The sequence below is a fragment of the Anopheles gambiae genome, chromosome 2, assembly GCF_943734735.2.
Source record: "Anopheles gambiae chromosome 2, idAnoGambNW_F1_1, whole genome shotgun sequence".
Lineage (NCBI taxonomy): Eukaryota > Metazoa > Arthropoda > Insecta > Diptera > Culicidae > Anopheles > Anopheles gambiae.
This window is the reverse complement of record NC_064601.1, coordinates 17,826,439-17,851,784: the sequence shown is the minus strand read 5'-3', so window position 1 is coordinate 17,851,784 and position 25,346 is coordinate 17,826,439. Positions and strand designations below refer to the sequence as shown.

Genomic DNA, 25,346 nt, shown 5'->3' with positions numbered 1-25,346 from the left:
TTTAAATTTTCCCAGAAGTGTGCACAGTTTGTCAACTCATCTTATCTGTGGTTCTTACTAGTTTCGGAGATTTCTACAGAATAATTTCACAACGAAAGTTGCGTGTGCTTTAATTCTTTATCTTTCAAGAGACGCTAGTGAAACAAACGATCCACTACAGAGCGGTTTGATCACCGTCCGACATCAGTGGCAAGATAAAGTATTCCACAAAAATGTGCGAACTATCACTATTCTCGATCATCACTTGCAGCCCTAGCAAGCCCTCGCTGTTGGTGCGCAGTGCCACCTTGGAAGCCAATGCGAGCGTACGCATGGCAAGCCGGAAATGATGGAACTTGTACCGATTGCGACTCGCATCGGTACAGTTGAACGTAATCAGCATGTCGCTCGTGTTGGTTATTTCAACGCTCGTTTCCGAATGCAGCTCGCCGAACGAGTGTAAAATCAGGTGCGGTGCGTCGGGTGAAATAATCACTTCAATTTCGTCACAGTTGCGATCCATCTCGCTCAGCAGCTGGAAAAACTCCATGCCCTTCACGTTGAGCTTGCTCACTATCTGCTGCTCGTCCTCAAAGTCCAGCTCCATACAGTCGAACGGGTCCATCGTGCGCACCGAACACTCCGTAATGAGCTCGTCCTCGCCGTGCTGCTCCAGGATCACGATCAGCGGGGCACCGGTACCCTTTTGGATAAGCTTCAGGCTCGAATCGTAATCACCGCTAGTGAACATGCTCAAACAATCCGTAAACACCTTCAGGTTGAGCCCGAACGAAATGAAGGGCAGCGTGGCGTCAGGATTGTTGGGAGCGTCCGCCACGGAAGAGGGTCGCGCAATGGCCAGTTTAAACTCGGAAAAGCAAGCTCGCGTAATGTAGGCCGATGCTTGGATGCTTTTCGCATCCTCAACGATAACCTTCATGCCGTCGTTGCTCAGCTGCACAATGGCGTTCTAAAGGGAAGAGAGAGAGAATTGGTAGAGAAAAGCTTCTTTAATACATTTTCAAATCATTTAAATTATAGCGCAATTCTTACATCGACGAAATTCGCAGCCTTCATTACGTTGTACAGCATGGAAAATTTGTTCAGCACGGCCTGAAACTGTATCTGGCTAAACTGGGACTGCGTCACCATTTTGGGGTTTGAAATAATCCCTTTGCCAAATAGACGCTTCGTCCTTTGCATCAAACTGTACAGCCAGGCAGAGGGGATGGAGGGGGAAAGCCTGTTTAAAATCAGTTACTATACGGCGTTGTTGTTGCAGGAGATTGATGCTGGTTGCTGATGCGCTACGGCGCTTCCACCTGCACCACCCAAACTCAAGCAGTCTTCCACAAATTGTTGTTTTAGCTGGTGCAAACTGTCACAGGCAAGTGGAACGTCCTTTTTCCTATTCAATATTAGTGCCAGCCGGGCAGCTAGTACGTGCTTGCACGTGGGTTGGCGTCGTTGCTTCAACAGCCAGTCGCGAAACGATTCGCAGGCACAGAAATTGATGCCCGGGAACACTTTGTACACTGTTCCGTACTTTGATCCTGGCACCTCGAGCAAACCACACTGACTGTCGTCCGTTGTGCAGTAGGCGGTGATGGGTTGCTTGCCGTACACGATGCCGATTGCGCGAGACAGTAGCGCCTGCCCGAACAGAGATTCCAGCTCCAGCAGGTGTGTTTTATCGACTGCAAAGAAAGGAATGAGGTGAGCAATTAGCTGCTTTTATTCTAACCATTCTTCTTTATTTTATTTTAGCTTTAGAAGCAATAATAAAGTGTACTTTAGATACATATTAGGATGCAACCCGATCACTCGTAGCATCTACAATTGCCATGAGTTCTCCATGACAACAAATGACGGCCAGCATTAGCATTGGAGGGATAAAAAAAGTCAAAAACTGGTGTAAAAATTCGTTTGCTATGCGACGTGTCTATCGTGGATCTGTACCTTAAGCCACGTTAGGACATTGCCGTACGAAATGCGCTCTCACTCTCTCTTTCTCGCTCTTTTAAAAACAACCAATGCTCGTGGTTGCCGCTGTTGCGTGTGTTGCAGTCGGTGATGGTGTCGTGTACCGTGCACAACAGTAATAGCAGATCGACAGACAGAACAAAAGCAAAACCATAGCTCCCGTGCATTCCCGTACCTCTAGTCTACAGCTTTTTAGGTGCGAATTAACATAAAAAAGCAGTGTTCCATTATTTGCGTACGGTGGTGCTATTACATTACCGTGTCTCAGTGTATGGTTCGATCAAACGTACACGCATTCCAATGCTATGAGCAACACAGCGTCAAGTGACACTTGGGAAGGGAAGAGCCGCGCGCACACTGCTCTCGCAGTGGGCAGCGTTGCTATTGGTGATGGTGATGGTGTGTTTAGGGGTTTAGGGCCCTTTCGGTGCAGCAGAACTGAAAGAGAGTGTCAGTCAAGCGCTGTGTCTGTGTGTTGGAATTCGCGCGCTTATCATCACGCATTCAATCGATGAACAGCTGCGAACGAACCGCGCTGCCCGTCTCTGTGGTTCTGGTGCTGTATGTTGTGTAGGCTTGCCGATAAGAACGTTTCGATTTGATTGCATGTTGTTAAAACTGAAGCTTGACTGTGTGTTTAGTGTGGTACGAAAATTGATAAAATAGTTACAATAGAGGCCATCAACGAATACAAAGCAATAGACCCCGCGCAATGTTCGATTCAGAGAAGATGCAAAACTGTCCGAATTGTAATTGTCTCTGTAAACAAATATTGCTCCGTACGAATCGAGCGAGCTCCTTCTAATTGTACGTGCAAATTGCAATTAGCGATCGTGTCGAAAGCATCACCAAACACCACACTGATCACCACCATCATCAAACAGCCGGGATCGTACCTGCTAAACGATCGCATCCACCACGTCCAGCATTCACGAGATTTTGTTACATTTCTTTTTGCGGTTCCTTCACATTCACATTCGCTCTACATTCTCGAATCAAACCTTTGCGTGTGCATCATGTCTGCTGCTGCTGCTGCTGCTTGTGTGTTTGTGCGGACAGAATGCTCTTGCTTCCATGTGTGTACCGCCATCCACCAGTGCAAAGCAGCTCGCGAGCAACATCCACACCAAGAAACGAGCTGCGCGAGAACAACTAACGCTCGCCGAAGCCAAAGAGGCCCTTTAGGCAGGAAACCAGCGCGCGATCAAATCCACGCACGCAATCTCACACACTCTCCCGGATGCTCAGCTGCCACTCTTTCTCGCTCACTTGACGATCGCGAACGCAACACAAAACCACTCCGCGGATTCGAGAGCAGACGCGCGTCTGAATAGTTCGAACAGCCGCGGTGGAAGGTCCGATTCGCGCAACGACACGACGCATACTTGGTGCGGATTTGTGTGCGGATACGTACAGCGTGTTAGAGAGATTGTGCTGCTGCTGCTTGCTTCCTTGCTAAAGTACGGTGTGTGTGTGTGTGTTTGTGCATATCTGTGTGTGTACGTGCGCACGCGTGTGTCTGTGTGTAGATTTCGATTGTGGCGAAATTAGTATCAGACGGTGATGCGTGTCCCGTCCTAAACAAATGCTCTCCCTTTCCCGTGCCGCACTACGATTGCAGCCAAACAAAGGGAACCAGGCCAGGCCGTGACACAGTACAACACTACAACCTTTGCCCAGAACGCATACGTAACGACGATCAGCAGATGATCACAGTGGTTGTGTGTGTTAGAGAGCGAGAGATGGTGAGAGAGACAGGAGACAGTGAAAGCCGAAGGGCACCAAATCGCGCACGCACAGCTTAGCTCGTCCCTTGTTGGCCAAAAATTTCCCTCACGAGGCAGTTGGACAGATCTGCCAATGAGGTTGCTCTACAAAAAAAAACATCGCACTCGTGTCGCCGCCAGGTGTCTGTTTTGTTAATTTTTTTCTCTGCTGGTTGCTCTGTTGCCTTCCTGGCGCCTGTGGGGTTCTCAAGTTCGCCCACCGCAAAACCCCCCTGTCGGAATCTCTGACCTCGACCGGGTTGTGGGGCGTGCTCGCACGTTTATCTTGTGGGGCATGAAGGATTCTCCGCTCGCTCTCTCTCTCTCCCTCTCCCTCGGTGGTGTGCGTTAAAATAGTGGTGGTTTTTCGGTGTTTTCTTTGCAACGTCACCACACACACACACACCGCCGTCCCTTTTTACGCCTTTGCGGTTTAGATCGTTAGGCGCGATCAGGTTTTTCTTTTGCCCAAACATCTCGTCAACAAATTCGCTTTTTTTTCTCTCTCTTCTACATCGTTTTGCTTTAGTTCTAACCATACGGAGTAGTGGCAACGGGGAACGAAACGTGCCGTAACCGACACAACATTTGTAAAGAAAAGGTGCCTTTTGCTTCCGTTTGCTTCGTCTTTGACCGGGCTGGCGGCTGCTGGAATACATTGAGTGAAATAGGAAAAGAACGATCCGCCAGCACGCAATACGACCGTTCTGTGTAAGGGTGGAGGGAAACCTGCGTCTGCGTCGGAACATTGTCATCGTAGTAAAGCATTGCCTACTCGACAAGCCCTCTGCGGAACAGCAGCTTTGTGCTCCAAAGTGAAGTAGACACCCCCAACACGAAACAAACAAGAAACGAAACGAGCAAAAAAAAAGAGACGGTTACACATTCCCCGTATACCAATAAACGACGCGACCGCGACCTACAATCATGGCCAACATGCACGAGGACGAAATGAAGCACTGCTACGAGAACCTGATCGTGGTCGACGTCGGTGCGAACCTCACCAACAAGAAGTACATCCGTGATCTGGATTCGGTGATACAGCGCGCAAAGGATTCCGGTGAGTAAACCCTCCTCCCCCTGTACTAGCAAACCCACCGAGCCCCTTCGAAAGGGACAGAAATGGGACAGGTGGCAAGGGCTGGCCCATATTGATGTAACACAGTAAAGCAGTAAAGTGACACACATCACGATTCACGCTGCCTACTGCGATCCAATAGAGATAGGTCGCTTCTCGCAAACCTCCATCAATACAAGAAAAAAACAGCCCCTTGCGAAGAAGTGGCAGGAGAAAAAGGGCAGGCCGCGCTATCAAATGGCCCTCGAACTAATCTTATCGGGCACCAGCTTTGCCACCGAGATGGCACGGTGGTGTGTGTGTGTGCGCGACACAAACACAGCATAAACAACGGCCGAGCTCTGGCCGTATCAAAAGGGAAAGATTTCGTGAAGGAAACAGGTTCGTGGCAGCGAGTGCGCGCGCGGTAGAGTTACGCGAAACTACCCCAACCCCCCAAAACGTTTCTTGCCGTTTTTGCTCGCAAGCGCAGAAAGCGCGTAGTAAGGGCAATATATATATATATATATAGGCCGACCGGCCCAAGGGTGATTATTGCAACAGTAACACGGTGGTGCGCGGCCCGGAACCGGTGAACCACATCGGGTTTCGTCGGTGCTGCTACTACGCAGGGGCACCGTGCAACTGGCTCTGCGGTGAAAGCCCAGCCCGCGATGGGTTTGTGGTTAAAAGTGCACAAAACACACACGCGCCTTGGCAAGGTAAAACAAGGTGACAACAGGGGGCGTTTGATTTTTCCTCGCTTGTACTTCTAACGGCGAGCTTTTGTTTATCCTTGAACACCGGGGGGGTCGAAGTAGAAGTTTCACCCGCAAACCACAGCCACAGCTAGAAAGCGTGTGGAAGTGTTCTGAACAGACAGTGCGTGTTAAGATTTCTATTGTACAATGCTGGGCGACGTAGGAAACATGCCGTTTCTGTTTCCTTTTTACACAAATAAAGTCTAAAATGCAACGTCAAAGTAAGAATGGCCAATTTTACCCACCAATCCCTTGCAGTTTGCTGTTGTTTTGGGGCAAAATAAAACGTTAAAATGGAAACACACCCAAATAATACTAGTCACAGTAGATAGTGGTAGCGTTTGATACGGTATGTTGTAACCATTGCGCCTGATAGCAGTCGGGATTTGGTGTATGAAGATAACCTTTGCTAGAGGGCATACGTATAGAGGTAGAATTGCAGCATTAGTTAAAACTCGCTACGATCATCATGCTCTCGATTATGATCCGCTTGGAAAGGTGATTTTGAAAATGCTAATTGGAATAATATACAGGTAGAACCCCTCTTAACGAGTACTGCTTGTAACGAGTCTTTCCCATAACGAGCAAATCTAAATGCTCTACAAATATTCCTATTTTATTTATTTTCAATTGCTTAACAGCGCAGCAACCTACTTCTCCTAGACTTAAACGGATAAAAGATCATTTTAAAAGCGATCTTTTTGAGAAATTTTAAAGAAAATTCGTAATAAATCGACCAACTCTTCAAGAAAATGGTTCAATAATAATGACAGAGTAACAGTGAACAATAAATATCTTCAAAATTAATAGTATTGTGAAGATATTTTTCCATTCCATTTCGATGTGTATAGCGCACTTACGCTCTTGGAACCAATTATTTCAATTTCCAAACAACATTATTGGAAAAAGTCTCTCCCGTATAGCGAGTGAGTCACTGGAACGGATTAAACCCGTTCGTTACGAGGGGCTCCACTGTATGTTCGTTGAATATTGCATCCAAACATGTGCTCTACTATGTCGCTGACAAACCTGAAGACTGACTCAATAATGCAATCAAACAAGCGTTTCCAATGGTTTGGAATCTAGTAAACCTTTCGGCTAGTTTCTTCTAGTTCAGCCAAAACACTTCTTTTCGTTATCATCTTGTGTATGATGCCCACAATCAGTGTACAAACATTTTAATTACAAAAACATCGCGCGCGACAGACAGGAGTGGAGCAGGCGTTCATCATGAGCTTCTTACGCCACACATCGATCGTCCAAAGTGCCTAATTTTCGTGCGTAACGATGCGACACGTCCGCAAGCTCCGCGCAAAGAGTGGAAGATTGCGCTTCCTTCCCCAATCTTGCACCCCCGTGGTCTGTAAGTGGCAAGTGAGCAATATCACGCAATCAGCTGACGGGCGCGCGGGGGCCGTCTAGAGACTATCGAAATTTTCTACCGGCGGGTTGGAACCCGCCAGTTGTACACACGTGAAAGTTTGGGGCGAACACAACAGATAGCAGAGCGTCGGGTTCGATAGCCCGGTGAAGATAGCACGAGTGAGGGTGTTTGGGAGGGAAGGCAAGGAAGGATAGATGATGGGTACAGTTTTCCGGTGTCCGAAAATGGATGGACGGAAAAAAGAGCAGCAGCATGTGATGGAGACGGGGTGGTGGGTCATTAAATCGGCTTCCGTGACGCGCGGACCAGTCTGTTGGACTGTCCGGCATATGACAATCGGGCTGCATAAACCCCTGGCCTGGCGTGAACAGAAATTACATCGGTGGGAGGAGGGAAATTGCTTCCAAAAAACCAGTGTGATGATAGTACACACTTAACGCTGTTTAAATTATTCTACGATCGTTAAATGAATCGCGCTCGGTATACGAATCGTTTTGCGGGTTAATTTTATTAACAAAACCATTAAACTAAAATGAAATGAAGAGTACATTATTGCAAAATCGGTGCAACTCTAACGCTTTTCAATCATCGAACGCTTGGCTGAACGTTTCTAAGCGAGCGCGCTGAATATGGATTAAACGATCGATGGTGTAATAAAGCACCAAAAACCCAATCGTCCATAACGCCCCCCCCCCCCCTCGTTGCTTCCTGCAGGAGGATAAGAAGGGAAATGTACTGTGTTGCTGTTATTCTATTATACCCCACCATTCCTGCCCGTGCCACACCGTCGTGATTGAGTGATCGAACAATCAGCGCTAAGTCCGATTGCTTGATCAAGCGATCACCACACCTCCGCCGTGGTCGTTGTTGTTACCCGCCCTTCCCTCCATCGGCTGCGAGACGCGCAACGCGGTTGAATGTTAAGCATGTTTGAAAGGTGCCGACACGATCCGCTCCCTTTCAATTGCCTGCGAAAGGGAAGGAACTGAAGCATCGAAACAGGCCTTAATATCACATGCATCATGTGCTGTATGATGCGTGACGCTCCTTAAACCCCATAACCAGACACGTTTTAGCACCTCCGACGGGAGGAAGAAACGCTCATTTGTTTGGTTCGACTGTGTTTGTCTGGCTTAGCGCGCCAGATATGGTAAGCGTATTTTCTGATCCTAAAGATGAGCGATTGCCGCAAACACGAATCCCGAACGAAAAGGTGACGTGAAACTATTCATTTAATGTAAACATTTTAATAAGCACACAGCGTACTGGTAAACTGCGTAAGCTCCATTTACACTGCGTTACTCACTCCGGTTCAACTCAAACGACAACCGCCCCGATAACGACGAACGTTGCAATTAAATATGTATTTTATTGCTATGAAAAATGTATCGCCAAAGGTAGGTAGCAGTGATCGCGTTGTTTCCTTACTTCCGAAATTTTCCGACCCCGTCGTCGCCGTTCGATTGCCGCGGGGTTTCGAACTCAGCGGAAAAACCATCCTCTGCGTGCAACACAGAAAACAAATTGGAAAGTTCAACAGTTTCTCTCCTTATGATAATGTGCATCGTTTATTGGCTTTTTTTTTTTGTTTGGTCTTTCTTGCAACCGTGTGTATATCTCGTGTGCATTGCGCACAGAGGGAGCGCGCTCGCGAGGTATATTTTTGTAAAACATTAACAATTGAACTCACCCAAATTGGGGGGGGGGGGGGGGGGGGGGGGAGAAGGCTTGAGCGAACGGTAAAGGAAAAGTGAAAAGCGTTCAAAAAATACAGCAAAGTGGTGTGTGTAGCTTACATTTTATTACAGCCACTAGGCGGCTGCTGGTAAAAAAAAGAAGCTCATCTTGTCTCCGCTATTGATCGCGGGCAGTTTCCGGCCACCGATCATGATCATTGGTTGGGATGCAGCCGTGGGGAGGGGTGGAACAGGAAGAGTCGTTTCGGTTTCGTTTTCGGTTCGGCGCACCGGCGGTGTTCCGCGTGTGTGTCAAAGCTCAATTCCGATGCCCGCGAGCCTCTGCTCAACATTAGCAAACGCGCTTGTTTAAGTGCTTCTTAATTGAGTTGCCACGCGGCCGGGGGTCGTTGTTGGAATTATTCCGAGCCGGAATCACGGAATCTCCAATTGGAATCACACTCACTCACATTTTGCTCATTTTTAAGCCAAACGGAGCGGAGAAAGGAAGAGAAATAGAGATAGAAGAGTATTGCTAGCGGGAAGCACCAGTGTTTGATTTTCACTTTCAATCACGCTCTGGGTGAGGGGGTGAAACAAAACGAAACGAAACGAAAAAAAGCGTGTATCATTATTATTGCTTTTTTCATGCTGGCTAAATCATGTTGAAGGCATTTATAAGAAGCATGTGTGTGTGTGTGTGTGTAGGGGGCGGTGGCTGTTGTGAGGGTGATTTATTTCCGCGCTTTTCCAGCAGCAGCATCTTTCAGCACAAGCCACCGGTCCGGATGGAAGAGCAGCTCTGGGGCGGCCGGTTCGGTTCCGGTAGCGATTTGGTCACTTTCGATTCGATCCTTTTTTTATGCTGTTGTAAATAAAAGGAGATTTTTTTTATCTCACACACACACACGTGTTACGAATTCACAGTATCAGAGGGAGGATCGGGTTTGCGATCGGATTGGATCTTGTCTGCCTGCCCCACCTGGTAGGGGGCCGTTTTGGGCTGTGCAATGAGGATTAGTTGACGCTCGCAGCTTGTTTGTCGGAACTTGATGCATCACGGCATGCTGATAATGATGATCGATCGACGATGGCTTAATAAAAAAAAAGATTGACGTGTGCAATAGCGTTGGCACAAAATTTGCATTTACTTTTCCTTCCTACTGGTACTGGTGTGGTTCCGGAATGGATTTCTTTTTATTTTTCAATTGCATATTGTTATTTAATTCAGTTTCTTTATTTAAACAAGTAGCGAAGCACGTTTTAATTACGTCGTTTGTGTTGTCGTTAATGGTGCATTATCGTTACCATCTTTTTCTATTTCATTTTCAATGAATTCCAAAAATAGCACAACATCATTCCGTTGACTTAAATATCTTCCTGTTTTTTGCCTTACATAGTGCGCATTTTACATTTCCCCACAGACTGGCGCTGCTTAGACAAAGATCGGATAAAATTTCGCCAACAGCAGCGTAGAGTGAAATGGAAGCAATATGTCTGCGTGCGTGGCCTTAGCACATTCCTTGTCACTCATACACATACACACACCCATATACTCTTGTCCCTCACAATCAAACCCTAACCCGCCAGCGCCATATGATATGATGATGCGATGCTTGCTTTTGAGATCGCATATGATCGCATTTCTAAAATTAAACCAAAATTTTCGACCACAAACAGCGTGTAAAGGATCGGTGTTGTTTTGGGTGTGTATGGTGGTGGTGGTGGTGGCTGTGATGATGCGAACGCTTTCTGGCCAAACCGTCCGTGTCACGTTCGCATGCGCATTCGATTTGTTTGCAATCCGTACGGGCGGGGGCCGATAGGTATGTCAGAGTTCGGCGATCGATCGATCGATCTATCAATGCTGCCCTTAAATCATCTAAATCCCCTCTTCCAAACCGACCCATAAGAAGACAAATCCACTCGTATCACAAACGCACGAGTAGCACGAAGTTTGTTTGACAATCGAACTTTGCCGGGAACGAATGGTATGTGGGGCCGTTGCTCGTTGGAATCGGGTCCCCGAGATCCATTCTCGTTTCTTTGCGATGTGAAGAAAGGGGGATAGGTAGCATAAGGTCAAGCAGAAAAGCGTCAAGAGTAATTCTTTAAAGTGAGGCCGCCTACGGAAGGCACTTTCAACGCGGCGAAAGGCGTTCCGTTTCTTGCCGTTCTGTGCCTTGCGCTGTGTCGCCGCGTTCATTCATTACGACTTTAAATTAGTGTGTGCATTTTTATGTGCATACATGCCTCCGGGCATCTCTCTCTCTCGAGCTCTGTTTTACATACCTCCTTTCGTATGTAGAATTACTCTTCTTTCTTCTCTTTCCACTGGGCTGGCGAGCGCAGAAAGCAAAAGAATGTTGGGCGATGCACTTAATTTTCTCTTCCCGCTCGACCAAGTGATGACGGGGGACCCCCCCGAGGCGAGGCCCAGTAGCAGCGGCAGCAAGCGCACGACATTGAACGTAAACTGTTGTGCCTTTTGCCTTGTGTGTGTGTGTGTCGACGCAGGTCCCCGAAGGGGGAATATAGGAACACATTGATGCTCTCGGTCTGCACTGGCCACCAAGCACACGCACGTTGGCTGAGAAATTAAACTCAATCAAGACCGTGACACCCTCCCGAGGGTCAGCGATCGCGGACCATGGGCCTCCGCCGTTTGGGATATTGTGTTTATGGTTGACACGTGGAGAAACTAGCCTCACGCGCGAAGCGCCCAAAAGAAGTCACACTGAGCTAACAAAAAAGTGTAATATTTAAAGTAAAACCGCGATGCTTTTACTATCAGTACACGCCCAATGTGTCGATATTTGAATGCTTTGGGCCATTTCCAACCTGCCAACAGGTGGGATTCTAATTGGAACCTTTTTTTCGCCTTTAGCCGGTAACGAGAATGCACGGTTGGCAACATTATGCAACATAACAAGCGCTTGGTGGGCGAGATACGTTTGCTAAAACAGCCATTCTAAAACACACACACACACACACACACAAACTGGTTCTAGCCGTGCGGTGGGGTGGCATTGCTTTAACCCTGAACGGTGCGGCGATGCCACCACTATGTCGTCTCCTACTGAATGAGAGGGTAACTGTTGCGAGAGGATCGTTATTCCTCGTTTCCAAATATGGTGCTGTGTGTGTTTTGTGCTTTTGAAGAAGAAAAAAAAAAGTCACCCAAAGCCACGGCAGCATTGAATATGCTTTGCCCCAGCAGTGCAACAGCAGGTTCCACATCATATCATACCCATTTGGTTCGCCTTTTTGAGTCATTTGTATTACAAAGTAGCATTGGAACGGAAGAAGGGGTTCCCTGGCATAAATACGGAAGGTAATAAGGAGCATACAGAGCAAGGTTGGTGTGAAAAATGAGCTGTATTTAAACGTAGTATGATTGCAATTATGGTGTTATAATTACAACCGTAAAGCGGAAAAGGTGGACCATTCGACCGAAACAAAACAAAAATGGTTTAAAATATGCAACAGCGAACAAATAATAGTGAAGGTCACCTTTTTTTGTTTTTGGAGGGGCATAAGGCATCCAAGGCATAAAGTTTTACAATCGACTATCGGTCGGATGCGCCCCACTAAAACAGAGGGAGAGAGAGCGTTAAAGCTATGCTAAAATGACTTCCATCAAACTCCTCCCCCCCCGAAACTAACACTGACCAGGAGGCAACCTTGCTTGCTTGCGTTTACTGCTCCTTCTTCGCCGAACTGTGCCGAAAGTGAACGACTTTGAAGAAACTGGCAACATTTTCCACCACCTTATGAACAATAGAAATCGTCCCCGAGCACGGACACACACGGCACGGACGGGCGAAAAGATTTTCCCCATTCCCAATGGTTTTTGTCTGCTGCTGTCTGCCGCCGCCGTGCCACGTGCAATCGTCGCGTCAAATGATGCGTAACTAAAACGAAAAATGGATTGTGTGTTTTGCTTCGAAGGAAAAACGAAGGTGTTATAATTGCAGGTTTGGGTGGAAAAATAAGCCCTTTCTTTAACAATTGTATGAAATGCTGGTCACTTCATTAAGAGGTGTGTGTGTTTTTTCTGTGGGAGCGATTGAAAGACGATGTACACCGTTCTAAGAGTGAACTAAGACTAACTACATTTACTCAATATTCAGTGTAACCACGGTTGCTGTAACCAATGGCTACCGGATTTCAACTAAGATATTTCTATAAGCAATCCACCACAGTTCCATTGCCATGCTAATTCACTACCGTAGTGTATCGATCATATCTTTCGTTTTCATATTTAAATCCCCCCTTTCGACGCGCAAAGGACATTTTGGTGCATTCTATTTCATTTGAGTGACATTTTTACCCCCGTTATCGATAAAACTGTCGTGCCTGTTTGCGGTTGCTATCAATATCGGTGGGAATTTAATTGCATTTGTCTTGAATGCTCCGTTCTGTGTTGCTACTGTTGAGCTTTAAGCTTTTATAAATAAGCGCACTCAAAAATGTTTGTAAAATATATGTTTAAAACAAAATTGCAACCCAAACGAACCCATTTCTATGGTGGGAAAAAGGTCATTAGCAGACAGGGGGAAAGGTACGAACCAAATTCATAACAGATGTTACCAACATTGCTACTCCCCACTGACGACATGATGACGAATGACAAATTAAACAGCTCCACAACCACAAAGCTCCACAACTAGATTGCTGGGAGTTGTCCCCGGGGCGTCGGGGCACGTTCGCAAAAAAAGGGAAATAAATATTGGACGAAGTGTTGGTAGTTGTACCGACGTTTTGCACCGGAATGGCATTCCATTTCGGAAATGGCATACACACACACACGTGGGTTCGTCCGTTCTTATGACGAAGAAAGTAAAGCAGCAGCAGCAGCAACTTCGGCCTTTCACCGCGCGCCGTGTCTTGTGGCCATGCAACCGTCGGACCAACGCGCGTGGGGGCGCATACATAAAGCGGCCATTGATTTTTCAATCCCGTTCACCACCGGCGGCGGCGGCGGCGGCGGCGGGTAGTTGTTGCACGTTCCACGTTCTCCGTTCTTTGCTGCTGCTGTTGTAGCTGCTTCACTTGGTTCTGCTTTCTTTTGCGCGGTCTCGGTACATTGTACCGTGTGTGTCGCTCCGTTTGACTGACGCTTATAGTACGCTTATTTGCATGTACTTTAACATACAGGCGGATAAAGAAGACAGCAGACAGAGAGGAGGGAAAAAGGGGCCAAACTTTGCCGCCACATGCAAGCGGGTGGAAGAGAAAGAGAGAGAGCGCCGGTGCATCTCCGCCGCACGCGAAATTAAGTCCACCGACGAAATGTGGTGCAGCCCTTCTTCACAGCAACATGCACTACTTTTGCACTACCTTCTAGACTCGGTGGCTCGGGAAGGCAAATGTGTGTGTGTGTGTGTGTGCTTGGGAGGCGAAAACATATGATGTCCATATTTATGTTTTTGCTCCGGTCGGTCGAGCGTGATGATCCCGTGAGAAGGGGACGCGTGGTGGTACGTGCTTGCGTTCGTTGTATTTGTAGTAGAAAGCTCATGTTCTAGGTATAACACGACGAGATAGCGTGTTGTGTAGTTGCTTTCCCAGAAACAAAGGGTGTTTAATTTTGTTTTGTTTTTCTTTACGGCCAGACAGCTCCTTCCCGGGGCAGGGAAAAGGCGTTTTTTGAGCTTTGTCTTATACAGAACTTTCAAACAAAAGCGTACAAACAACTAATGAATATTGTTTTCCCCCTTTCTTTCCCCCCTCGTTCAACCCAACTCGACCAGGCGTACAAAAGATCATGGTCCCCGGGACGTCGGTAAAATCGAGCAAGGAAGCACTACGGCTAACGCGCATCTACCCCGGCATCATCTACTCGACCGCCGGCATACACCCGCACGATTCGAAATCGATCATCGAGGAGCCGAGCACCTGGCACGACTTTCAGCTGATGGCCGGTGCGCCCGAGTGTGTCGCGATCGGGCCGTGCGGGCTGGACTACCAGCGTGACTTTTCCGAGCCCTGCGTCCAGAAGGAGATCTTCGAGCGGCAGCTAAAGCTGGCGTGCGAGCTGCAGAAGCCCATACTGATCCACGAGCGATCGGCCCAGGAGGACGTACTGGAGATACTAACGAAGTACGGGGGTTTGATCGGCACACGTGTCTCTATGTCCAGTTGTTTACATACAACATTTTCAACACAATCCATCTCTCTCCTTTCCAGATTCCAGCCAGCACAGCCGATCATCGTGCGCGGCTTTATGAGCACGACGGACGAAGCGTTAAAGTATCTGGAGCGTGATTACTACATCTCACTTACCGGCTATCTGTGCAAGGTAGGCTTCTGTGCATTGCCTTCCTCGTTTACTACCTGTGTGCGCGCTCTAATGCTGTATGTTGTGTTTCGCTTTTGCAACAGGACAAATCAGACACCGGCGTACGGAAGCTGCTCGAGGACGGCCGGCTGCCGATGGAGCGTCTGCTGGTCGAGACGGACTCCCCGTTCATGTATCCCAACACGCGGGCCTCCAAGCTGCCGCAGCACGTGAAGGGCGGCCTGACGGAACGATCGCTGCTGTATCTGCACCGTTACTGCACGTTCCAGCGCAACGAACCCTGCAGCCTGCCGGCCATCGTCGAGATGATAGCGGCGTTCATGAACAAAAAGCCGGAAGATGTCGCGCTGGCCACCGCCTTCAACGCACTGAAGCTGTTTGGACTGTCTCAATGATCATCATCACCAGCACCCCCAACCCTTCTCTCTCCCCCCCCCCATTTTGGAACGAACGACGAACGACAGCATCCCAATTCTGTTGTGCCAACATGAGCGCCAACACAGATCGCGGATGATGATATTTCTAACAGCGATTTCGACTATACGACTCGATCCTACTAATATAAAGGGGTATGCTTTTTATGCTGACCCCCCTTCCCCCCTTCCCCATCCTTCTTTTCGCTTTGATGTTTAGATTGATGTTTTGATTACTTTTGTGTATGTGTGCGTGCGTCTGTGTGTTTTGTGGGATTTGGCAAATACGCAAAACGCATCAGCGAATCAACCACAAACGCGACGACGAAGACGACGCCGACGTTCGCGCTGTTAGAAGCGGGAACGAAAATAGGGTTAGATGTAACAGTTTGTTTGTTGATGAAATTGATAATATTCGGGTTCTTGTGTTAGATTAGCTATCAGCATACGGGCTCTATATCGTACGTGCTGCTACCCCCTTTACATGGTCACATCCAGCATTCAAGGGGAATAGAGAATTGATGTGAAAGGTATTGTGGATGCTATTATCGTTAAGGAGTATTTTGTTAAACGTTTTGTTTATTTAGTTTTGCTATATAGCAGGCAACACAACAATATGGGTGATACAGATAGCGTTAGATAGCATACATACACACATACACACACACAGACACACTTAACGGTCCATTTCGTGAGAATCCATAAGGACCATCCCGAATCTACGTACATGTAGCCGTACTGTGTGATCATAATTTACGATTTTCTTTATCTCCTTTTTACCACTTTCTACCACCACTACAAACTGTTACTGTTACTGTTACTGTTTGAGAAAACAACAACATAAAAAAGTGCTTTTTCATACTCTCATAGTAGTTACGACGCCTAGAGGTTAGAGGTTGTTTATTGTGTTTAGTTTATGTTTAGCATCGAGGGAGCGAGAGAGACAGTGAGGATTGAATCAAATCAATGGAAAAATGAACCTGCTATGCTATGAGAATACCGAAATCAAGCGAAAGACTGAGTGGCGTAAATAATCGGAGACATGCCGAAGCGTATGGTTGCGATGCAGAAAATAGAGCGTATGTCAATGGCGAGAAGATTTTGTTCGATGGTCTTCCAGCTTACAGATAGGATAGATAGATAGATAGATAAAGGTTAGGGTAACCCCAAGCGGGGGTGTGACAATTTCCTGCGAGCCAACCAAAGCCAAGATCGGCAGGATTCCGTCGTCATAGGATGGACGCGCCAACTCCTGTATTATTCGGATGATTCACAACGTTTCCGCATAAACAAGGGAGTGAGGCGGGAGTGTTGTAATCAGCATCTAGAATCGTATAAAATCCCTGCCGAACAGCGCCGGAAAGTGCCATACTTTATATGTCTCAAATAAGCTACGCTAATGTATGTAACATTTGAATTGTATAAAGTGGTAACACTGTTTGTTTTGTGTAAGTTATTGAAAATCATTACCTATTAGAGCTCAATAAATGAATCATTTATTTTTGTAAAAAAAAACCACTTTGTTCTCCCTCTATTATTATCACAATTCATACAGCGGTTACAGCGGTCAATCGTCGCTTACGGTGGTCCCCCCTTCTACGAGCTGCTGGATGGTGCTTGAAATTCTATCCGCTCTACGATCGAACTGGGATTGTCTAGCCACAGCTGATGGTTTTTGCTGTTGTAGAACCGTTTCGAGTACCCGCACAGCTTACAGTTTACCTGCACGTAGCACAGTTGCTTGTGGCGAAAGTCGTGAATGTCGGCGGTGGTGGCCGGATTCAACAGAACGCCACACCGCACACAGAGGGTGCGTTTGATCGCCGGTTCCCTAAAACAGTCAAACACCAAACGTTAGTAAGTTATGGCTGAAGCGAATTGGAAGACAATCGCCACATGCAACACTTACATTCGTAGCACAGCCTTTTTGCCGATCGCTTTCGCTAGCTTTCCGTACGAAGCGGAAAGCTGCGGACACGTGTCCGACATCAGCACGGACGCTTGGTAGAGAAAGTTCATTCGTTCGTGCAGCTCACGGCCGGCACACGCTTTAGGTTGTTTCTTTTTTTCGTTTTGGGGACGTTTTACTGCTTCCTTTTCGTTCGAAGCCATAGCGGATCGGTACGTTTTACTAGCGTAGCAAGATGCGGGAACTTTGGTAACTGACGTCCGCATGCGGCGAGCTGTACTGTTTGTAAACAAACAGCTGTCACAGCGGAACGGCACCAACAACAAAACGACCACACTACAACGATCGCTTGGATGACGAACGTGTGCTTCGTTTGGAATGTTTCGTTAAATTTCAAAAGGAATTTCTTGTGTGTTAAATTTAGCCACGTTGAAAATTAATTATAATGAAACAAACATCAAATGTGAAAATAACAAGCAATAACTCCCGATTATAACGATACTATTGACAGCATTTCAATTTCGATAACACACATTTTCGGATAAGAACCAGATTTTAGACGTTGTATAGGTTTATAATTAATTCTCTTACCCAATAAGAGGTATTTATTACATCGCATTAGTTACCATCTAAACAAGTGGCTACCACAGCGCACTGGTATAATAAATATACAACTCAAAACGTAATAATAATAATATTATAATAATAATAATATGCTTGCACTGTAACTGGAATGTGTGTTAACCCCATACTGTGCGGGTGGACGGATAACAAATCAATTTTACATCGATAAAATACACTGTTACAAAGTACATTACACGCATAAAACCAAGGAGGGAATACTGCTTTGTATGAGGGAAGGAAGGGAAGAAGCATCAGAGCTTTCCCGCCGCGTGGATCAAACGACCCCAAAGTGAACCACCTTGATGTTGGGAATTTTCTTTTCCTCTTCTTTCTTCTCCATTTCTCCACTTCCGTTGCTGATCAGATCTGGAATGTGCCGAAGAAAAACAACATTAAAGAATAACGTTAAAAGCGACCACGAAAAGTTTGCCCAAAAGTGATCGTATGCGCGTACCTTGCATTGGTGTAAAATCCTTCAGATAGTCCTCGTTCGGATGGCACAGGGGCAAACTTTCGGCCAGCTCGCGCTTTGGATCGGCAATGGACGTGTACGGTCCGTACCCTACCGGACCGGGCTGGAGCGGTTGCTTGCGAAGCTTTTCGACGATCAGCTTCTCTTTGCGGGGTATTTCCTGCTTGGAAGAGCAACAAAAAAAAAACAATCATAACGTCCCCGCTCTCCTCACAACTCATCGCACACTTCCAATGCTTACCGGCACAACGGCAACCGTGACGGTGTCGGAAAACTTTACTTTATTTTTCTCCGCACCGTCTCGCTTGGTAGTGGCCGAGGAAGAGGTGGAAGCCCCACTGCTGCCACCTGCTGCAGAACCACTGCCCGCCGTCCCCAGATTCAGTGCACTTCCCGGGCCTCCTCCATTGCCACCCGCAGGTGACTGTTGCGACTGCTGACCACCGGCGCTCGAGTGACTGCTTCCACCGTTCGAAAGTATGGATGCGGTGGGAGCATCTAGCTTCTTGCGGGTACCGCCATACTTCCCCGTGCTTGCCGTTGCCATCTGCAGCTCGAACGGTGGCTGATGTTGCTGCGACTGTAGCTGAAACTTGGACGGAATGTTGCCCGAGATGAGCGGATACTGGTGGATGATGGTGCGGGGTGCGTTGTTGCTGTTGCTGCCAGCGCTGCCCGACGGGAGGCTTGCGCTGGAAGGATACCAGGGGGACTGGGGTAGGGGCGGCGGCGGTGCTTTCCGTACCCCTCCCGTCGGTCGTCGGATAAAGTCCGGCTCGTCTTGTACTAACGGTATGCCGATCGTTTGATCGAGAATGTTTGGTACCACAGCGCCCAACGGTGGCACTGGGTGGTAGGCGGAGGAGGAGGAGGCGGAAGAGGATGATAGTGGCCCACCGGGGAAGGATCCGTTTAGGGACGGTTTCGGCACAACGTCGATAACAATGTGCTGTTGTCCGGGTGGCAGTGGCGATGGAACGTCATGGTGCAGATGATGATGATGATGATGTGGATGGTAGGCAGGAGGCAGCCCACTACGACCGTTTCCTAACGCCGGCTCACCGAGGTAGTGAGGTGCAACCAATGGCGCAGGACCGCCGGCCGCCCCACGGCTCGTCACTGCAGTCGAAGCATTCAGCTGATCCATCGACATACTGTTCGCTTGCCAGCTGTACTTGGCGGCTTTCTCGCGCGGATTCACCATCTGGCGGGAGCGTGTTCCCGGCCCCAGTGCTGCCATTCCGGATGAGGCGTGCGCATACGCCAGCGGGCTATCGTCCAGTAGCAAGAGATTGCTAGAGCTTAACGATTTGCCCTTCAGCTTCGACTCCGCTATGCGGGACTGCTGCTGCTTCGACAGCTTCAGCGCTAATGCCGTTTGGCTGCGCTGCATGGCAAACGGTGGCGGCACGGCGACCGGGGATGCTTTGCTCTGGCCGGGGGATGCTTTTTTCGAAATGTACGGCAGCGGCGGTCTGTCCTGGTGGGCGAAGAAGGAGTCCGGCTGCTTGGCCGAAGGTTTTAAGCTGCTGTTGGTGGTAGTGGTGCTGCTGGAAGCGATCGATTTGGAAGTCTGTTGTTCACCCATTTTCGGCAGCGGAGGATGTGCCAGGGTATGGGCCTTTGATTTGGAACGATCGTTATAATCGTTCCATCGTTGCACCTGGGAAGATTTGGACGAACCGGAGGAGGTTGAGAACGTTCGAAAGCTTTTCTCTCTCGCTTCGTTTGTGAATTTCGGCTCGCGAGGGTCAGGCCGTAACTTTTCCATGGCCCCTGTTCGTTCGGTTCTTCGATGCTGGTAAGTTCCGTTTGTACCATTTACCCGTCGTGACACATCGCCGCGAACACTTTCCGTTTCTTCCCGCTCGAGCTCCTCCTCCTCTTCACCGGCAATGTATTCCCCATCGTCACGACCATTCTCGACTCGTTCACCGTCGTCATAGTCCTCCTCATCGCCTTCCTCGTCATCGTCGTCGTCGAAACTGTCCGCACACAGGGAGCAGGACGAGTTGGAACAGAGGGAATCTGCAATCGAAACGAGAAAGCGATTAGTCAAAGCCAAAGTTTTCAGCATTATCTAACCCATTACACTTACGCTCACTATCGCTGCGATCGGTGCATATTCGGTTGATATCGTCCACCTTCCGGAGCGCCTCCCGCGCCAGCTCCACATCCCCGTCCACCTTTGCCTTGTCGTGCAGCTTCAGAAACAGATCCGCATCGTTAATGTCGATGGCCAGGCTGAACGCCTTGTTGTACGATCGATTGCGCAGCAGATAGTGGAAGAACTTGAGCGTAATATCGTTCACCTGATCGCCAAACTCGAGCTCCGTCTCGTAGCAGAGCGACTTGACCGGCACCAGAAAGCTGCCGAGCGCTTTCTGCAGCTGCAGCTCCCGCTCCGTCCCGAGCGGTTGCTTGAAGATGTAGTTCGCTATGCGGTGCAGCGAAAGCAAACACATCGCACCGTACGTGTCCCAGTTCAGGCTGAGCAGTATGTTGATCGCCTTTTCCACCTGGTTCAGCGAGATGTACTTGTGCACGAGCACGTCCGCGGTCAGGCCGGACGTGTGCACGTCACCCTTCAGGCCGGATCCGCCGACGACGCGCACGCACGCGAGCGGTCCCTGCTCGAACGCGCAGAACAGAAACGAATCGGTCGTGGCGTACGGTTCGCCATGGCTTGCCAGCTCCGGCTTTTTGCTCCAGCACAGCCGCCCCAGCTGAATCGACGGTGCATGGTGTCCGAGAAAGTAGTTGGACAGATCGAACGTGCCGGACGGTATGCCGTCCTGCGTTTCGCTCAGCAGCTGCATCCGGACGCAGGAAAGCGCAATGTCGAAGCACTGCAGCTGACACTTTTCGTTCGCGATCATTACCACCGATGAGTCACTGTGCCACGCAACGTATGTAGGAATCTGGAGGAGAGAGAGAGAGAGAGAGGCGGGGCGCCAACACACGAGAACATTAGCAAAACATATTTGCGCAATCAAAAACAAGCGGGCGGACGCGCAGTGTACTTACGAAGGCGGCCTTTACGAGATGAGTTATGCCGCGGCCCTCGTCAAACAGTACGACCGACCCGTCGATACAGCCGAGCATAAGCTTCTCGTGGTCCGGGCTGAGGGCGTTGCAGCAAACCTGCGTTTGCAGCGGTATGGACGTGACCGCCACACGGCGCATCTTGCTCTTGTTGATCTGATAGATGCAGCTGTCGATCGTCACTTCGCCCTACGGATAAAAGAGAAAAAAATGTAACCAACTCAACGAGTGTCCGCCATTTCCCCCTCTACCAAGACACTCGACCCAAACTCTACCTTTTTGGAAATTTTCTGCTCCACACAGTGCACCTGGTAGTCGTTCATCAGGGAAAACTGCACCGAGATCGGATCGTACTCGGTCCAGTAGTAGCACAGCAGCTCCATCCGTGCCCCGTTCAGCTTGTACACGTGCAGGTTGGCCCGATCCTGATCCTTCACCGTCGGCCGCCACGGGTACACCTCGTTCTGGGACGATTTGGTCCACACGATCACGAGATTGAGGCTGCTGCTGCAGACCAGCCGCTTCGGCACCTTGCGCGTCGTCGATCCCGTGCCGCTCAGCAGCACGTTGCAAATCTTTGGATCCATCAGGCTAATCTTCTCGAGGTTGTTTTTGCGCGCGGTCGGCTTCTGCAGCTGCACGAACGTGATCTGATTTTCCGCGTACGCCACCAGTATGTGGTGCTGCGTGATGACCACATCGGTAATGTGCTCCGAGCACAGCTTCCCGATCAGATACTTGTCGAAGTAGATGCGGTTCAGGTCGCCGGTGAACGGATTGATCGACAGGTGCACCAGCAGCCCGTTCGCGAGCATCAGCTGCAGCAGCACGCTGTTCTTCCACTTGCAGTACACGAGCCGCCGCTGGCGCAGTTCGTCCTCGAGCAGGCGCAGCGAGTGGCGCAGCTTGTTCGGCTTCTTGTTGTCGAGGGTCCATTTGAGGCCGCGCGATTCACAGTAGCTTCGCTTGCCCTCGCTCAGCACCGTTCGGCCGGGGTCCGCTTTTTTCTCGCAGTACCTGTGAAATGGAATTGACGCCGGTGCGTGGTTGTAGCAAATGCATGCGCCATTCTATCGCCATATCGGCTGTGCGTCAAATGCGGTAATGAGTGTGCAGAAATTCTTTGCTTTTGTGTGCCCCAATACAGCATCCCCCGAATCGCTCACTTTGTATCGAGCAATTTTGAGGCGAAAAAAATGGATTTTACCTTGCCTAGTTAATTGAAAACAGTACAATATAATCACCAATTATGACGTTGGCGGGGGGCGAAATTGCATAACCCTTCCAAACATACGATTTAATAAACGTATGCTTGATGATGGGGCAACATTGTACGGCAGGTTGTGTCGGTGTGTGTGGTGCAGGGTCAGGGGAAACGGGCGGTGTTGTTCTTCCTTCGGAAGGGAAGAACCACCACTTACGAAAGGGAGCATTTTGCTGCTCCCCAACATCATGATTGCCGGCGTCGCTCGCGATGACCTTTACGCGGGCAGGCACCCAGGCCCGGCACAAGTGCGGCAGTATAATAATGAACGAACGGTACATTTTAATTGCAGATCACGATCGCACGCATCCGACTACTGGCTGGCGCGCGAGGCTCATGCAAAGAAGCAAACGGCGCTGTACGCTGGTACTTGGGGCACGGCGACATACAACCCAGCCCTGGGCGTGAGCGGGCGCGCGCGAGCGCACTTGCCACGGCGCTGGATTGTATCATAACACACCGCGACGATCGAAGCGACATGATCAATGGGCGAAACTAGTACATTCCCGAGGTGATGGGAGCACATCCACCCGTTTCCTCTCCCTCTCTCTTTCCTTCCCTGCTGCGTCTGATTGATAATGCAATTTAGCATAAATTAATATCCTCTTCTGCTCCTTCCTTTTACCCATCATTCTGTCTGTACCGCGCCGATCGTGTACGGATCGCACTCGATAGCGCTGTGAGACCTTTTTACCGCTGGCACAATGCACACGCAAACCCGTGTCTTTGATAAAATACCCTAATTTTGCGTGTGTTTACTCGTGCAGGTTGGAAAAATAATCACCGAAACTCGCTTCTTCGACGTTGCATTTTGAAAAAAAACGCTTTTCCCTCCACAGCCCCACCACAGAGCATCCAGTTGAACACAAACGGAGGAGGATCATCTGATCACCGGTTGTGGGGGCGAGGAGGGTGTGCCAGCGAAGAGCAGGTGGTTTCGTGCATTCTTTTCTTATTTTGTTGTTGCTGTTGTTTTCCCTCATTGCTCCTTCTCCCCGCGGGGCCTAAGTGGGTGATCCGCCTTCTGGGCGGCACATCGTTAAGCTCGATTTTGTACCTTGCTATTTTGTTTTTTTTTTGTGTGTGCCTTTCGTTTCGCATACACACGTTGGTTCTTCTACCCATGGTACCGCTCGGTTATACTGAGCCCTGCCTTCCAGCCATGCAGTTACACACACACATAAAAGCCGTTTTGCTTCCCACACTTCCCCCATCGGCGGGTCAGAAAGATGGGGGCATCACAGTTGCCGGTGCTGCTGCTGCTGCCTCCCGCTGCACATCCAAGTAGGCAAAGCAGCCGAGGCGAAATGAAACCACCACCACCACCCCTTGGTTAGCAAAACCGCACACCGCACGTCACACAGCAGCGGCAACATCATCATCCCCGGCCCCAGAAAAGACAATAGCATTAAAAGCACTGCACCCACTGGCGTGGTTTACTATCGTGTTCGTTTCCCTACCCTTCCCTCCTCTTGCAGCCATTTTCTCACGCCAGCTTCGGCGTCTTGCGCGATCCGGAATTAAAATGCAAAGATGCACGACGCACTTTTCGTGCGCAATGCGATGGGAAAGTCACACACCAAAAAAACACACCACAAAATCAACATTTCTGCTGACGGTGACGGACGGTTTTGCTGGCGTAATCGATTAGGAAATCTCGGCCTGTGCGCGGCAGTAAACGATCTTCCCCCGTCTTCGGAGCCAGTTTTTTGGTGCGCAATTAAAGGCGATTCGTTTACGTGGCTTACTTGGTCGTTCCCAGATCCGTATCCTGGATGGTGATGTCCTCCCTGGTGGACCAAAAGCGCAGCTCCGTCAGTAGCGTCAACATGGTGCGAGCGACCTCCTGTGCCTTTTTGCACCTCTCCCTCCCTCCTCTTCGGCGGGATCGTATGTAAACAATTGCACCAACACACGCTGCTGCTGCTGCTGCTTCAACTTGGTCGTCGTCGTCGTTTCACCGTCCTTTCCTCATTTGTGTGGCTGATTTTTCCTCTGTAGATCATTCAGGGAGCACTACTTTGCTTCGAGATGCATCGGTTTGGTAGGTAGTGGAACGGTATACTAGGATCAAGGGGTACACTTTTTTTCGATGCACACACTACAGCGACGACACCCGAGAGCACCTTCGCTGACGTCGATGCAACAACAACAACAACCGCAGCAAGTGGCCCTTGGCGATCATTATTATTCGATCACGTATGTGTGTATCCACTAACGCACACACCTGCACGCGCACTCCGTCCAACCATCGACGCAACCACTCTGCTTTGGATGCTTTCCGCTGGTGAACAACACACACACACACACACGGGAAAATACACTTTCGCTCACAACCTTAGGAACACAAACAAACACACTATGCAAACAACGCAAACTTTGCTTCGATCCTTATTTCACTATCACTTGGGCACGATTTGCATTCCCTGTAGGCACTTGTGAACCGACACGCGTTAAACATAGAACCGAGCGCGGATGGTTGGCGACCTGTTGATTGTGACCGAACGCGACTCAATTAGGGGGCCATCTTTACAGACTGCTGTCAGTTTGGCGTTTCACGATCGCGATCGCGACCTCTCCGCGGTCCCCCGACTCATCGCACCCTTTCTTTCTCCTTCTTTCTCTCTTCATCGTACCTGCGTACCTGAGCCGCGTTTACACGCTCCGGGTTGAGACTGAGTTGGAGCTACACAAACGGGTAGCAATTGG

General features: G+C 49.1%; 4 protein-coding genes across 14 annotated transcripts; 1 reads left to right on the top strand and 3 right to left on the bottom strand.

Moving 5' to 3' along the window:
• Positions 1-98: 98 nt before the first annotated feature.
• LOC1269306 (uncharacterized) lies at positions 99-24,512 on the bottom strand. 4 transcript variants are annotated; one of them, XM_061650965.1, is made up of 3 exons: positions 24,386-24,512; positions 1,033-1,676; positions 99-949 (listed from the first exon to the last, which is right to left on the bottom strand). In XM_061650965.1, exons 2-3 carry the CDS (start codon positions 1,180-1,182, stop codon positions 155-157), a joined length of 945 nt encoding a protein of 314 aa, XP_061506949.1. In that variant the 5' UTR covers positions 1,183-1,676; positions 24,386-24,512; the 3' UTR covers positions 99-154. The 4 variants fall into 4 exon arrangements, with proteins under 4 accessions (XP_061506949.1, XP_061506950.1, XP_061506948.1 ...); XM_061650966.1 differs by lacking the exon at positions 24,386-24,512 and adding an exon at positions 2,964-3,105; XM_061650964.1 differs by lacking the exon at positions 24,386-24,512 and adding an exon at positions 2,859-2,980.
• On the top strand, positions 2,017-16,838 carry LOC1269307 (3'-5' ssDNA/RNA exonuclease TatD). Of its 7 annotated transcripts, none has more exons than XM_307929.6 (5): positions 2,017-2,158; positions 4,258-4,788; positions 14,363-14,711; positions 14,799-14,910; positions 14,994-16,838. In XM_307929.6, exons 2-5 carry the CDS (start codon positions 4,656-4,658, stop codon positions 15,303-15,305), a joined length of 906 nt encoding a protein of 301 aa, XP_307929.6. In that variant the 5' UTR covers positions 2,017-2,158; positions 4,258-4,655; the 3' UTR covers positions 15,306-16,838. The 7 variants fall into 7 exon arrangements, with proteins under 7 accessions (XP_307929.6, XP_061506947.1, XP_061506945.1 ...); XM_061650963.1 differs by having other exon boundaries at positions 2,036-2,523; XM_061650961.1 differs by having other exon boundaries at positions 2,045-2,532.
• LOC133392147 (ribonuclease P protein subunit p21) lies at positions 16,797-17,508 on the bottom strand. The gene is made up of 2 exons (XM_061650968.1): positions 17,233-17,508; positions 16,797-17,154 (listed from the first exon to the last, which is right to left on the bottom strand). Exons 1-2 carry the CDS (start codon positions 17,496-17,498, stop codon positions 16,920-16,922), a joined length of 501 nt encoding a protein of 166 aa, XP_061506952.1. The 5' UTR covers positions 17,499-17,508; the 3' UTR covers positions 16,797-16,919.
• Positions 17,800-24,518, bottom strand: LOC1269309 (WD repeat-containing and planar cell polarity effector protein fritz). 2 transcript variants are annotated; one of them, XM_061650957.1, is made up of 7 exons: positions 24,386-24,518; positions 21,649-22,390; positions 21,356-21,562; positions 20,427-21,249; positions 18,570-20,356; positions 18,311-18,491; positions 17,800-18,222 (listed from the first exon to the last, which is right to left on the bottom strand). In XM_061650957.1, the coding sequence occupies exons 1-7, from the start codon at positions 24,466-24,468 to the stop codon at positions 18,131-18,133; spliced, it is 3,915 nt and encodes a 1,304-aa protein (XP_061506941.1). In that variant the 5' UTR covers positions 24,469-24,518; the 3' UTR covers positions 17,800-18,130. The 2 variants fall into 2 exon arrangements, with proteins under 2 accessions (XP_061506941.1, XP_061506942.1); XM_061650958.1 differs by having other exon boundaries at positions 18,311-18,488.
• Positions 24,519-25,346: the final 828 nt, after the last annotated feature.